This window comes from Suncus etruscus, chromosome 6, assembly GCF_024139225.1.
Source record: "Suncus etruscus isolate mSunEtr1 chromosome 6, mSunEtr1.pri.cur, whole genome shotgun sequence".
In the NCBI taxonomy this organism is placed as follows: Eukaryota; Metazoa; Chordata; class Mammalia; order Eulipotyphla; family Soricidae; genus Suncus; species Suncus etruscus.
This window is the reverse complement of record NC_064853.1, coordinates 38,294,018-38,307,795: the sequence shown is the minus strand read 5'-3', so window position 1 is coordinate 38,307,795 and position 13,778 is coordinate 38,294,018. Positions and strand designations below refer to the sequence as shown.

The 13,778-nt window shown below is 38.5% G+C and overlaps 1 protein-coding gene across 1 annotated transcript in view; it reads left to right on the top strand.

Annotated features, from left to right (window-relative positions):
- The window catches only part of MACF1 (microtubule actin crosslinking factor 1), a 413,147-nt gene that overhangs the window by 255,890 nt on the left and 143,479 nt on the right, over positions 1 to 13,778 (top strand). Inside the window, exons 33-37 of the mRNA XM_049774609.1 lie at positions 97 to 195; positions 1,776 to 1,928; positions 2,269 to 2,357; positions 3,591 to 3,726; positions 7,242 to 12,602. Of these exons, the coding sequence (XP_049630566.1) occupies positions 97 to 195; positions 1,776 to 1,928; positions 2,269 to 2,357; positions 3,591 to 3,726; positions 7,242 to 12,602 (5,838 nt within the window). The remainder of the gene's footprint in view (positions 1 to 96; positions 196 to 1,775; positions 1,929 to 2,268; positions 2,358 to 3,590; positions 3,727 to 7,241; positions 12,603 to 13,778) is intronic.

The following is a 13,778-nucleotide window of genomic DNA, read 5'->3' as shown; positions in this document are numbered from 1 at the left end:
AGGGATCCAACCCAGGTCTGCCACATGCAAGGCAAGTATGTACTATACTTTCTCTCTAGCTCCAGGTAATGTATTTCATTTTTTTTTGAACCATAGTTCATGGACCTAAGGACTCGATACACAGCTTTGGTGACTTTGACAACTCAGCATGTGAAATATATCAGTGATGCACTCCGGCGGCTAGAGGAGGAGGAGGTGAGGATAGTTGATTCCCAAATAATCTTGAAAATGCAATTTAAAATCCTGTGGCTCATCTACCAAAAAAGTGGAAAATACACACAATTCACTACTAGAATTAATTGTATGAATATGAAAATGCTGCAAACATTGCATTTACAAATGCCAAATTTTTACACATAAGGCAAATACCCAGTTTGGTTCTTGCAAACCTCACTTTATAACATTTTTTTTTCAAGGAATCAGTATGTAGCTTCAGTTTGTATGTATTTAACTACCTTATTTAATTCTGATTTGTTGACTCACTTATGTTGTATTTATAGCCAGACCACTATAACTCATACCTGAAAAAGCCTCTTATGTATTTTGTTTTACAAGGCACATCACAGCCATCGTGCACTTGGAAGTCTAGATAGTACTTCAGCATTACTTTGGGCTCCATTTAAATCATGCAATCACTAATGAAAATGCAGTTATATGAAAAATTTGGCACTAAGTGAAATATGAAAAGAACACTTATATTTTAGGAACTGGAATAGCAAGCAAAGTAGTACCTTTCTACTTCAGCTGAAAATGTAATTATAAAAATGACCTCTGTCTTTGTAAATTAAGGTTCAATTACTCTAAAAGAATTACTGTTGAGAATATTAACTTGTATATGAATTAGCAAAAGACTTTCTTTTTTTTTTTTTTTTTGCAGGTTTTTTTTTTTTTTTTGCAGGTTTTTTTTTTTGGGCCACACCCGGTGACGCTCAGGGGTTACTCCTGGCTATGTGCTCAGAAGTCGCTCCTGGCTTGGGGGACCATATGGGACTCCGGGGATCGAACCACGGTCCTGATCCTTGGCTAGCGCTTGCAAGGCAGACACCTTACCTCTAGCGCCACCTCGCCGGCCCCAGCAAAAGACTTTCTAATAACTAAATCAATACTTACCTCAATCTCTAAGACTACAATCTCTTGATTAAAATTAAGATTCTATATGTAAAGGGGTCTTTACATTTTTTTAAACTTTATTGATTGATTGATTTGGGGTCCACACCCAGCAGCATGCAGGGGTCACTCCTGGCTCTGCACTCAGAAATTGCCCCCTCGCAGGCTGGGGGACCATATGTAATGCCAGGAATTGAACTGGGTTCATCCCTGGTAGGCCACATGCAAGGCAAACGCCCCACCACTGTGCTATCTCTCCGGCCCCAAAACTGTATATTTAAAAGATGCTACCTAAAAATAATGAAGTTAGATTTTATTATCCCACAGCTACCTATAAAATATTCTATGGGGCCAGAGCAATAGCACAGCAGTAGGGCGCTTGCCTTGCATGCAGCCGATCTAGGACAGATAGTGGTTCAAATTCCAGTGTCCCATATGGTCCCCCAAGCCAGGAGTGATTTCTGAGTGCAGAGCCAGGAGTAACCCAGGAGCACAAAAACTGGTGTGGCCACAAAAAACAAACAAACAAAAAAATTTTATAGACTAGGAAAATTATATTTAGCTATATACTGATTTAGATATCTTTCATGTGTCTGTTTAAGAAATATGAATTTAAATCAGTCTTTAAGATATTGGCAAAGAATTTTATTTTCTATTTCCTATTCTAGAAAGTGGTAGAAGAGGAAAAACAGGAACATGTGGAGAAGGTCAAAGAACTTTTGGGCTGGGTATCTACCCTAGCACAGAATACACAAAGCAAAGGTACCTCAGCCCAGACCAAAGAATCAACAGACATTGAAAAAGCTATTTTAGAGCAACAGGTGAGTAAAAGATTTATCTCCTCCGTGATAAAATAATATATGGTAATGTTTTAATGGAATAACACAAGTAAGAGCCACCCAGAAATTACTCTTATCTCAGTTAATGTTACCTTCCATATCTTTAATTTAAATCTTTATTTTCTCTTTATTTTCCTTTATTTTACCACCTCAGCATCTCCAATTAAAGCCATTATATTCGGGTTGCTGCCTTTTTAGTTATGTAGATAGCTCATTGATGTAAATAACCTGATCTAAGCTAGGATATTTTAAAAGTTTATTTTTAAAAATTGATATTTAATTTCTTTATTTAGAAATTTATTTCTTTATTTCTGTTGTATAGGTTCTGGCAGATGAGTTGACAACCAAGAAAGAACAGGTCTCTGAGGCCATTAAAACTTCACAGATCTTCTTAGCCAAACATGGTCATAAGTGAGTGTTAAATGAGAGATTATGACATATCTGGGGTATTTCATCTACCTGGCTAAACCAAAGGGTTATGGGAAAAATTCAAGAGTCGTATTTGTTTGTTTTAGTGTTCAGGGCTTACTCCTGGCTCTAAGGTCAGGGATCACTACTTTTGGGCTCATGAACCATATGGGGTCCCAGGATGCAAACCCGGGTTGACCACAGAGCCAGGAGTAAGCCAATGATGGGTGTAGCCCCCCCAAAAAATTATTAAAAAAGGTGGCGTGTGTATGTGTGTGGGGTGTTGATATTAAAGTGAGAGAATATACAGTGGATATGGTGTTTGATTTGCATACAGCTAATCCAGATTATCTCCTGGCATTCCATATGGTTCCTTGAGCACCACTAAGAGTGAGTCCTGAGTGAAGAGCCTAAGCATCAGTAGATGTGGTCCAAGAACAAAAAATATAAAACAAAAAAAGGTGGGGGGAGAGGAAATCTAAGACAAATCCGATAAAATACTACAATGGGGTAAGATTGGATAAATGAGTGTCATTTTGGATTATATTTAACTTTTTCTTTTTGGTTTTTTGGGTCACACCTGGCAGCGTCAGGGTATACTCCTGGCTCTATGCTCAGAAATCGCTCCTGACAGACTTGTGAGACCATAAGGGATGCTGGGTTTCGAACCACCATCTTTCTACATGCAAGACAAACACCATGCCTCCATGCTATCTCTCTGGCCCCAATTAGCATATTTTTTAAAAAGTTTTTGTTTTTATCTTTGGCGATACCTGATTTTTCTGCACTCAGGAGTCACTCCTGTTGGACTATGGTGCCAGGGATCAAATCTAGGTTGGATAGATGCAAATCAAGCACCTTACCTACTGTATTATCAGTCCATCCCAAGATTTTTTTTAAAATAAGAATGTTCATAAATTGAGCAATTGGGTGTAATATAGGGTCTAAGTTTACTATACTAGAACTAGTGACTGCCACTTGGACTTGGAAATTTGCAAGTTTATGGGACCAGAATGTTGGGCAATTTGTGACATGAGCATGGCATCATCCAAAACTGTGAATTGATGGAAACCATGAACTAGATTCTAAATTTTTCAGTCAATATGACAGACTAACCATATTCTATTTAATAGTAGCAAGGAATGATATCAAGATGGAGACTTCATAATTCAGAAGCAATTACGGCGAGTTTGGAGGATATATTTATTTTAAAGATCTTTTTGTTTCATGTTCTAGGCTCTCAGAAAAAGAGAAAGAACAAATATCAGAGCAGATAAATGACTTAAATAAGGCATACCATAACCTTTGTGATGGGTCAACAAACCAGCTTCAACAACTTCAGAGCCAGTTGGCCCAACAGACAGAACAAAAGGTATTTTTTTTCTCTCTAAATATTGGGAGGATACTTTAGAATGGTATGAAAGTAGCTTTGCTGATTGAGAGTCAACATCACTAGCTTTCCATGACCAATGTGATTTAATTTTTAACCTCACTTTAGCAACCATTTGTCTTGTGTTTCTTTACTGGGGTTCCATGATGTATTGGTCAGTCAGAAAACACTAGAAGACACTTGCTATCTCTGTTGAACCGGTTCTTCAATCATCTGCCATTTTGAGACAGATCACATTCAAAGAGATCATAAATTCCTTTATATCTAATACAAAAGCAGTGAGATTATACTTTTTTTTGGCATTTTCACTCAAATGCCAAATGATGGTCAAAGTTCTGAATTTTGGAAAGAAACCCTCTCAAAATAATTTTTATGTCTGTTAAATAAAAGAGAGAATGTTCATTTGAAATTATGGAGTAGCTGCACTGACTGAAACGCTGGTTCCCAACACTCATAATCATCTCATTGTACGTCATCTTTACCAGTTTCCATTCATGCACATTTCCTAGATCATAGGAAAATTGTTAGAATTCCTGCTGGTCATCTTAAGTTCTTCCTGGATACTTGTGTGTATACGTAAACCTACAGTATTATATACATGTGTCTCTGGGATATATGTGTTCGCCTGCTTATTTCCTATGTTGTGAAGCAATGGCCAGATTATGTGGGGCAGGCCAAAACTCAAACTCAAACTCGACTTAAATTGAACATGATCAGATTTGATGTCTCAGTGATGCTAAAATGATATTTAGATAAATTAAGAAAACAAGGTAAAACCAGCTATGATTGATTGAGACTAGGTTTTCAGAACGAATAAGCTGGCTTAGCATTCTCTGTGTAAGGGAACCCACTTCTAATGGCTTGTTGCTTCACCATATAAGGGAGTATGTGAAATTTTTTTAACAATTGCTTGCCGAGAAATCCAGTTCTCATCTTGAAAGATTATAAGGGGGGAGAAGAGAAAAAAAAAAAAAAGAAAGAAAGACAAGCTGCTGAGCACACTTATTGAGCATGATGTGTTTCCTGTACTGTGTGTGTTTCATGTGAAGTATTGTTCTGATTAACTGACATCCTTGCTTACAAGTTTCACTAACCCTTTGGAGTTTAAGCACAAATGCACAAAGGGAAAAGAGGACGACCTGTTTGGGGTTCTTTTTTGCAAAAAAAAAACAAACAGTCGCATGCTGGACGCTAACACCAAGCTTACACTGTGTGTGCGATACGGCTGAGCTGCTCCATAAGGCTCTGTCTCTTATCTGCCCAAGGCGTACACTGCAACTCCGGTAAGTAGAAGCATTTTATGTTTTCTTTTCCTCCTGTCTCTTCTGCTCATTAAGGTCTGAATGCCCATGTTTAGTGGTACTGTAATGAAGATCTCTGGGTTACTGACTATTGTTAGTTCTAGGGTATTAGAAGGAACAATGTAGTATTTTTTCTCTTTGGTTAACCTCCAGGCTTTTTTTCAGTATCCATTTTTCTTAGAGGCCAGGAATCTACAGGAAAAATTAAATTCTCAAAAAGATCTTTTATTTTTTCATATCTTCTGCTTCTGAGTATTCTTTTGTTTGTTTGATTTTTTTGTTTTGTTTCTGGAGGGGATGCCACACCCAATAATACTCAGGATCTATTCCTGGCTCTACATTCAGGAATTACTCCTGACAGTGCTCAGAGAATTATATGAGATTGAGCCCAGGTCAGCTGCATGCAAAGCAAATACTCTTACCTTACTCTTACCATACTATCTCTCTGGCCTACTGAAGTATTTGATGTGACTATCTGATCATTTAATTTTGTTGTTATTTTGGGGGCCTACACCCAGAGACCCTCTCAAGTTACTTCTAGCTCTGTACTCAGGTATTATTCCTGGGAGGCTCAGAGGACCAACTAGAATGCCAGCGATTGAACCCAGATTGGCCACTTGCAAGATAATGCTCTAACAACTGTACTGTTGCTCCAGCTCTATATCACTTAATCTTTTAATATCACCTTTTTTTTTTTTTTTTTGGTTTTTGGGTCACACCCGGCGGTGCTCAGGGGTTACTCTTGGCTGTCTGCTCAGAAATAGCTTCTGGCAGGCACAGGGGACCATATGGGACACCGGGATTCAAACCAACCACCTTTGGTCCTGGATTGGCTGCTTGCAAGGCAAACGCCGCTGTGCTATCTCTCCGGGCCCCTAATATCACCATTTTACGATAGACTTCAAATAGGAATTTTTTAAAACTATTCTAGGTTTTTGATTCAAGGGTAATTTTGTTGATGTATAAGGTTTTCTTTATTCACTTACTTTTTGTTTGTTTGTTTGTTTGTTTGTTTTTGGGCCACACCCGGCATTGCTCAGGGGTTACTCCTGGCTGTCTGCTCAGAAATAGCTCCTGGCAGGCCCGGGGGACCATATGGGACACCGGGATTCAAACCAACCACCTTAGGTCCTGGATCGGCTGCTTGCAAGGCAAACATCGCTGTGCTATCTCTTCGGGCCCACTTTTTTTTTTTTTTTTGGTTTTTCGGGCCATACCCGTTTGATGCTCAGAGGTTACTCCTGGCTAAGCACTCAGAAATTGCCCCTGGCTTGGGGGGATCATATGGGACGCCGGAGGATCGAACCCCCGGTCACGATCTTCCCTTGGCTAGCACTTGCAAGGCAGACACCTTACCTCTAGCACCACCTCGCTGGCCCCTATTCACTTACTTTTCTTAGTTAGGTCTTTAGTTCTATGTAAGATGTCTGTCTGCTGTTCTTGTCCTTCAAGTTCTTTTGGACCTGATGTTGGAGGAAGAAATAAATAGCACCAGATTTATTCACATTTTGGTTCATTTCTAGATTGTACTAGATTTATGTTCCTAGACAAGTTACGTCTTCTTTTTGCCTCATTTCTTATCTATAAACTAAAGAGTAAAATAAATTTTATAGGATATTTTTGAGATTAAATATTAGTGCTAATAAATGTTAAGCATTCAATGATTTATTAAGTACACACAATGACAAATATCATAATCATTGTACTGTCAATTTTAGCCTAGATCAAAAGAAAAGTTATCAACTATTCTAGAAGTTAAGAATTCTGTCCTGTGAATGATTGCTCCATTTACTAAAATAGCCATTGAGTAGGCTACAACTAGCTTGTGGCTGTCAAGCTTCTTAAATCTCTCTTGTAATCCTCTGGTACTACACTTACAGCAATGAAGTGCTACTTTAAGAGTCTTCTCTGTGAGTTTTAGTACCTAAATGTTGTTATGTGGGCTTCAGTTCTCACTCTTTGGGAAATGGTAGGTGTCTGTAAGTACCATTATTTGTGAGTCAATCTTAAAATAATTGTCCTCTCATTTCTTTAATATGAACATTGCCAGAATTCAGAATGTTTCCTTCTTTGGGGCGTTTATCACAGGCTATATTCTTCTTATCATCAGAATTTGATGTACTATGATTTTTTGAATAACTCCTTTTAGTAGTTGTGCTTCTCTGATTTGATGTTCTTCTTCATTTTTTCTTTTAGGGTTGCAGAGCAGTTGCTGGGGTGATTGACCTAGGCACAGTGGAAATATTTCCCATCTTCAAGGCAATGCAAAAGGGCCTTATTGACCAAGACACAGGACTTGTGCTCCTAGAGTCCCAAGTTATTATGTCTGGTCTCATTGCCCCTGAGACCAGTGAAAAGCTCACTCTGGAAGAGGGTTTATCCAGAAACCTTATTAATCCCCAGATGTATCAGCAACTTCAAGAACTACAGGATGCCCTGTCTTTAGTCAATAGACTTACTGGAAGTAAAGGCTTACCTCTTTCTGTGGTGGAGGCAATTGAAAAGAAAATAATCAGTCAGAGAATTGGACTGAAAATCTTAGAAGCTCACCTGGCAACTGGAGGCTTCAGTCTTCCCCTTCAAGAGAAATGTTTTAATTTAGATGAGGCTTTTCAGCAAGGCCTCATTCCTAAATGGCTTCACTCAGTACTAGAGTGTCACCTGAGATCATCTAAGAATCTGATAGATCCCAGCACAGCTGAGAAAATTTGTTTGCTGGATCTGATGCAAAGATGCATTATCCACCAGGAATCTGGGTTAAAATTGCTGCCGGTCAAACAATTGGCAGGGGGAATGGTAAGCTTAAAATCAGGCCGGAAAGTTAGCATTTTCCGTGCCGTTCAGGAAGGGTTAATAGATAGGCAGGTCACTGTCCGACTGTTGGAGGCTCAGCTTTTTGCTGGTGGCATAGTAGATCCAAGAACAGGACATAGACTTACAGTACAAGAGGCTGTAAGACATAATTTGATAGATCAAGATATGGCCTGTGCTCTTCTCATAAGGCAGCTCCAAACAGGCGGCATCATAGACACTGTCACTGGCCATCGGATGACAATAGATGAAGCAGTGAGAAAAAATCTAGTGGCAGCTAAGTTTGCTCTTGTTATTCTGGAATCCCTTCGGTCATTCATGGGTTTTCTTTGGCCTGAATCTGGAGAGATCCTTCCAATAACAGATGCCCTGGAGCAAGGAATTGTATCTACTGAACTAGCTCAGAAAATACTTAGTGGTCGACAACACATTAAGGCTCTATTTCTACCTGAAGCTATGGAAATTTGGTCCTGGAAAGAAGCAGTAGAAAATGGTACTTTAGACAAAGGTCTTGCCAATAAGATGAAATCAGTTTGCATACCCGATGTGATACCCCACATGCAATTAGTAGGCTCTTCGGAACAAAGCAAATTGAACAGCAATCCTTCAGTGGCAGGTCTGTGCATGGGCCAAACTGAGGGCATAGCAAGCCATAGAGAAAAGCTGTTGTTTCAACTAATGACTCACAGCTATATTAATGTACAGAATGGACAGAGGCTGCTCCTGCTGGACAGTGAGCTGATAGATTCCCTAACTGCAAGTGGTGAATATCAAGCAAGTCCCCAAGAAGTGTTTGAAATTGGACATCAAAGAGAAGAAACTCCTGAGGAATTAGCAGAATTAATGGATATGAAAGCCACTGAATCTTTCTGTGATAGGCTTCAGGAAAGGCCATGTGAATGCCAGGTTTCTTCTCAAAGCAAAGAATGTCCTGATCAGGCAAATTACATTGAAGCAAAAAGCAAAAAGATCACTGAAGAAAAAGAAACTGAAAGTTCTTCAGTTGGGAACCCTGAAAAGGACTTGTTGGTAGGAGAACAAAGAGTGAGAACTCCAAATAGCCAGACTTCAAAAAGCAAAAGTAAAGTCAAATCAGAATTGAGAAGACAGTTACGAGATACAAGAAAGAAAGATCAGATAGAGATGTCTGCCAGAGAAGATATTAGTGGCGAATTTCTCCTTACAGTTCCTTCGAAGAAAGCTGAAGATATGGCCTTTGTGTTGGGTGACAATTCCTTTTATGTTGAACAACCAAGAGAAGACAACATTTCTTTAACTTGTCAGAAAGAACAAGCAAACAAAATTGAGATTGAATGCCCTTCAGGTAAAGCTGGAAGACCACTTATAAAACTTCAAAGCAAAATGCAACAGTTACAGGTAGAAGAAACTGTAGATTTAGAATCAGAACTAAAGACCAAAAACAATGGAAATATTTATGTTCAGGACCAAAAGGAAGCCTTAAATAAAACATTTTCAAGTAGGCATGTTCATAAACAAAGTCAAGATGGACTTAATATTATAGATAGTAATATGACATTAGAAAAGGCAGAAAAGGAAGATGGTAGTAGTGAAACTTCTTTATCATATATTTATTCTTCAGAATTGCTTGAAGACATTACTTTAAATATGTTATTTAAGCAGTTGCTAGATGGTGGTATCTTGCATGAACAAACAGGTCAAAAACTCTTATTAAATGAAGCAATAGCTCAAGGAATTGTGCCCAGTCACACTGCTGTGAAACTTATGGCAAAGATGAACATGTTTCGGGGTTTCTTTGATGCACGGACTTGTGAGTCTTTGACAACTGAAGAAGTCATTGATGAAGGTCTGATGGATGAAAAGTTATTACATAATGTCCTCATGGCAGACAAAACAATAAGTGGTGTCTTAGATCCTCGTACCCACACCCTTTGCTCTGTGAAGGAAGCAGTTGCGGTTGGACTTCTTGACATGCAAACAGCCACTGGAATTTTAGAGGGGCAGGTAGTAACTGGTGGGATTGTTGACCTGAAACGAGGTAAAAAAATTTCCGTAACTTTGGCCTCAAATCTTGGCTTGGTGGACAGCGATGACCTGTTAACACTAATAAATCTGGAGAAAGCTTCCAAAGGTAGAGAAGCAGAAAAAATAGTTAGAGAGAGGTTAATTAATTTACAAATGGAAACAACAGGGATTCTGGATCCTGCTAACAAAGCTCCTTTAACAGTTGTGCAGTCCATTGACAGAGGTCTTCTGGAGACTGAAGAGGCCATTCAGTTGTTGACCAAGCAGGTGGTAGATGGCGGTATCATTCACCAAATATCTGGGATGAGACTTTCTGTTGATAATGCCTTTGAACATGGCATCATTGATGAAGATTTAGCCAAGCAGCTTAAAAAAGTTGAGAACATAAAACTCCAACAATTTTTTCATCCAGAAACAAAAGAAGCTGTCTCTCTCCCAGAAGCCATACAGTTAGATCTTGTTACCCCAGAATTGAACAAAGAAATTCAAGAAACTCAGGCCTTGACTGGGAACTTTATGGATCTCATTTCTGGCCAGAAACTGACATTGACAGAAGCTAAAAAGGAAGGATTGCTGTCCTCTGAAGGATCTTTGTCTTCAGGAATAGTGCATGGAATTTTAGATCCTGAGAATCATAAAATTGTTCCCTATTCAGAATTAGTAAAGAAGTGTAAGATAGATATTGAATCTGGTAAGAGATATCTAGAAGTAATTCCTTTCTCAGACATTAAAGATGGAGTAAGTGATAAATCACTTACATTGACTCAAGCAACTCAACTTGGTAAAATAGATTTTGCATCTACTTTGAAGATTCTGAAAGCTCAAGCAAATACTGGTGGAATTATAGATACTGCCACAGGACAGCAACTGACATTGTCATCAGCTTTAGAACATAAATTAATAGATGAAAATATGATCAGAATTATTGCATCTCATCAAGTATTAAATGGAGGAATTATCGACATATTTAATGACCAGAGAGTGACATTAAAGGAAGCTATTGAAAAACAGCTTATCAACCCTGAACTGGCAACTATGATCCAAAAAGATTCTTTAGTGTCCAGTGATCATGGGGCTCAGGTTAAAAATCAAGATGGAATTGAAGTAAGTGAATTGAAGAAGGATTTTCTAGGGAAGAAAACATTGACTGTTTGTAATCAAACAGATGAGATGAGTTGTGGTAAAGGTGAAAAGGAGAAATTATTTCAAAATGAAAGTCAGTCTGCACAAGAAAAAGTGAAAGTAAGAATTTCAGAGGAGGAACAGGTAAAAAAGAGAAGGGAAATTTCCTTAAGGGAATTTAAAAGCAGAGATGGAGATAAGAAGAGAGGAGCTCCAGATATGAAAGACTCTGTCAAAATCAAAATTCCTAGTGATTTTGAAGATAAATCATCATTGGCCCATAGTTCAGTGGTGACACACTGTCACTCAGAAGTTTGTGAGTTTAAAGATAAAGAGGTGACTAGAAATGATATGGGGAAAAGTAAAAATGAAGAGCAGGAACAAATACTGCCACAAGAAGAAATAATTTCTCAAATGGGACAATGCACATCAAGCCTAAATTCTAAGGAAATAAGGGAAAACCCAGGAGCACATATTTCAGAAGTGCAAGAATCAAATTATGAAACTCCAGACAAATTGCTAGATGAGAAGGTTGTGGAGAAATCAAGAACTACTGGGGAGAAAAGTAAAAGGAAGAGGAGGAGAATGGTTGTAGGAAAAAATGTCCCAGTGTGCAGACAAGCAGTTCATTCAGAAGAATTTCAGGAAAGTGCTGTTAGAGATGACCATGATTCCAGTTTAAAAGGTCAATCTATTGAAATAACCACTAGTGAAAAAGAGAAAGAAACTGAAAGAAAGCAGGAATTTTCTGTTATTTGGAAAACTGAAGACACTTCTTCTCAAATGGTACCCAGAGAGAGCTCCGTAAGAAACCAAGAAGCTCTAACATTCTCCAACTCAAGTCAGGTCAGTGAAAGAGAAGGAAACTTACCTCAGGAAATTACTGATGTGACTAAGGGTGAACAATTCTCTTTTGTGACCTCCAAATCTGAGTTGTCCTGCCAGGAATCAGTTGGAGAAGCTCAATCTTTTCAAGGAACCTTAAGACAGGAGACCAGTTACAAAGATTCCTGTATTACTTCTAAGACTAAGGAAACCAAAGATCTGATAGTCTCCTCTAATGAACATAAGGAAAGAGTACCTTTTGACTCAACAAGAGCTATTAAGTTACAGGAAGAAATTATACTTTCTAGAATAGAGTCTAAAGAAGTCAATTGCCCAGAATTCTCAGCCAGAAAGGCTGATCTTCAGGATAATAAAAGTGACCATGAACTTAATGGAATTCCCAAATCCAAAGTAATAACTCAAGAAGTAACTGGAGAGAGATCTGCAGAAACTATAAAACCTAAAGTTTCAACTCCAGGAACAGGGTCCAATGAAGGCATAGTGACTCAGGGAGATACCAAAGTCTTGGTGTCCCATCTTCCAGAGAAACTGTTCAATGATGTGTCTCAGAAAGAGAGTGCAAGGCAACAAGATGCCACCATCAGTTCCAGTATTCCAGACACCAGTGAAGACAAGACAGTAGTGCCCTTAAAATCACACTCTGCAATAAAGACTATTGAGATACCACAGGAAAAGCTCAGAGAAAGCCCTAGAAGTGAACATACACCCTATATGGCTGCACTTGAAGAAAGGGGAGATGAAAGTATAAATCTGGAGCCCTTCAGAGCAACTAAAGTAAGTTTCCCTTACTTTCCTTGATAATTTGTGTGTATGTGTTTTTGTGTACCTAGAGAAATTTCTGTGAAAAGTTAAGCTGTTCTAACATTCATTAATTCTGATGAGGTCAATGAAGAGTGAGTGAGAGAGAGTGTATATGTGTTTTAATATATATATATATATATTGTTTTTCCTGGCTCTGTGTTTACTCCTGATGGGATTCCAGAGGCCATATTGGGGTGCTAGGGATAGACATGATCACAGCAAGCACCCTAACCACTCTACTGTCACTCCAGCCCCTTGAATACATATTATAATATAACTAGTTTGATATCAACTGATTTTATTTTATTTTTTTCTATTGAGATTTTTATTGTTTTTTTGCGGGGAGTTTTGGGCCACACCTGGTTACTCTTGGCTATGAGCTCAGAAATCGCTCCTGGATTGGAGGACTATATGGGATGCCGGGGGATTGAACCGTGGTCCGTCCTAGGCTAGCGCGAGCCAGGCATACGCCCTACTGCTTGCACCACCGCTCCGGCCCCATTTTTTTTTATATATCTTTATTTAAGTGATATCAAAATTCTTGACAGAGTAGTGAATTTGCATATGTTTAATTGTATGCAAACATATTTCAATACTTTAGATATTTCTCTCTAAGATATGAATTCATGGGATCAAACAGATAGTATAGTGGGTAAGGTATTACCTTGCAAATTGCCAATCTGGGTTTAATCCTTGGCACCCCATATGGTCTCTGAGAGCCAGTTAGTCTTGCACATGACTGGGTATGACCTAGAAACCCCTTAAATACATATTTTAATATATATAAATTTGAATGTATATAAATTTATTTGTCAAAATTCTTTTGTAATGCAGTTTGAAAATTAAACATAAGCTCTAAATGACTTTCTGAAATATACAAGAATTTTGAATTACAATCTTGCGTTGGAGAGTTGGCAATTTGCCTCACAAGGTGACTTAACAAGGTTTGATCCTGGGCACCACATATGATCCATCACCTCTAGGAGTGATCCTGAGCACAGCTGGGTATAACCCCACTTCCCCCACTCCAAGGAGGGGGAAAAGAGTTTTAAATTAAAAAAATAACACGAACTAATTTTAAATATTAGGGTGAGGCTATCTGAAATCAGAATAACTTTGAGAAATTTTGCTAACATCCTTATAGATTGG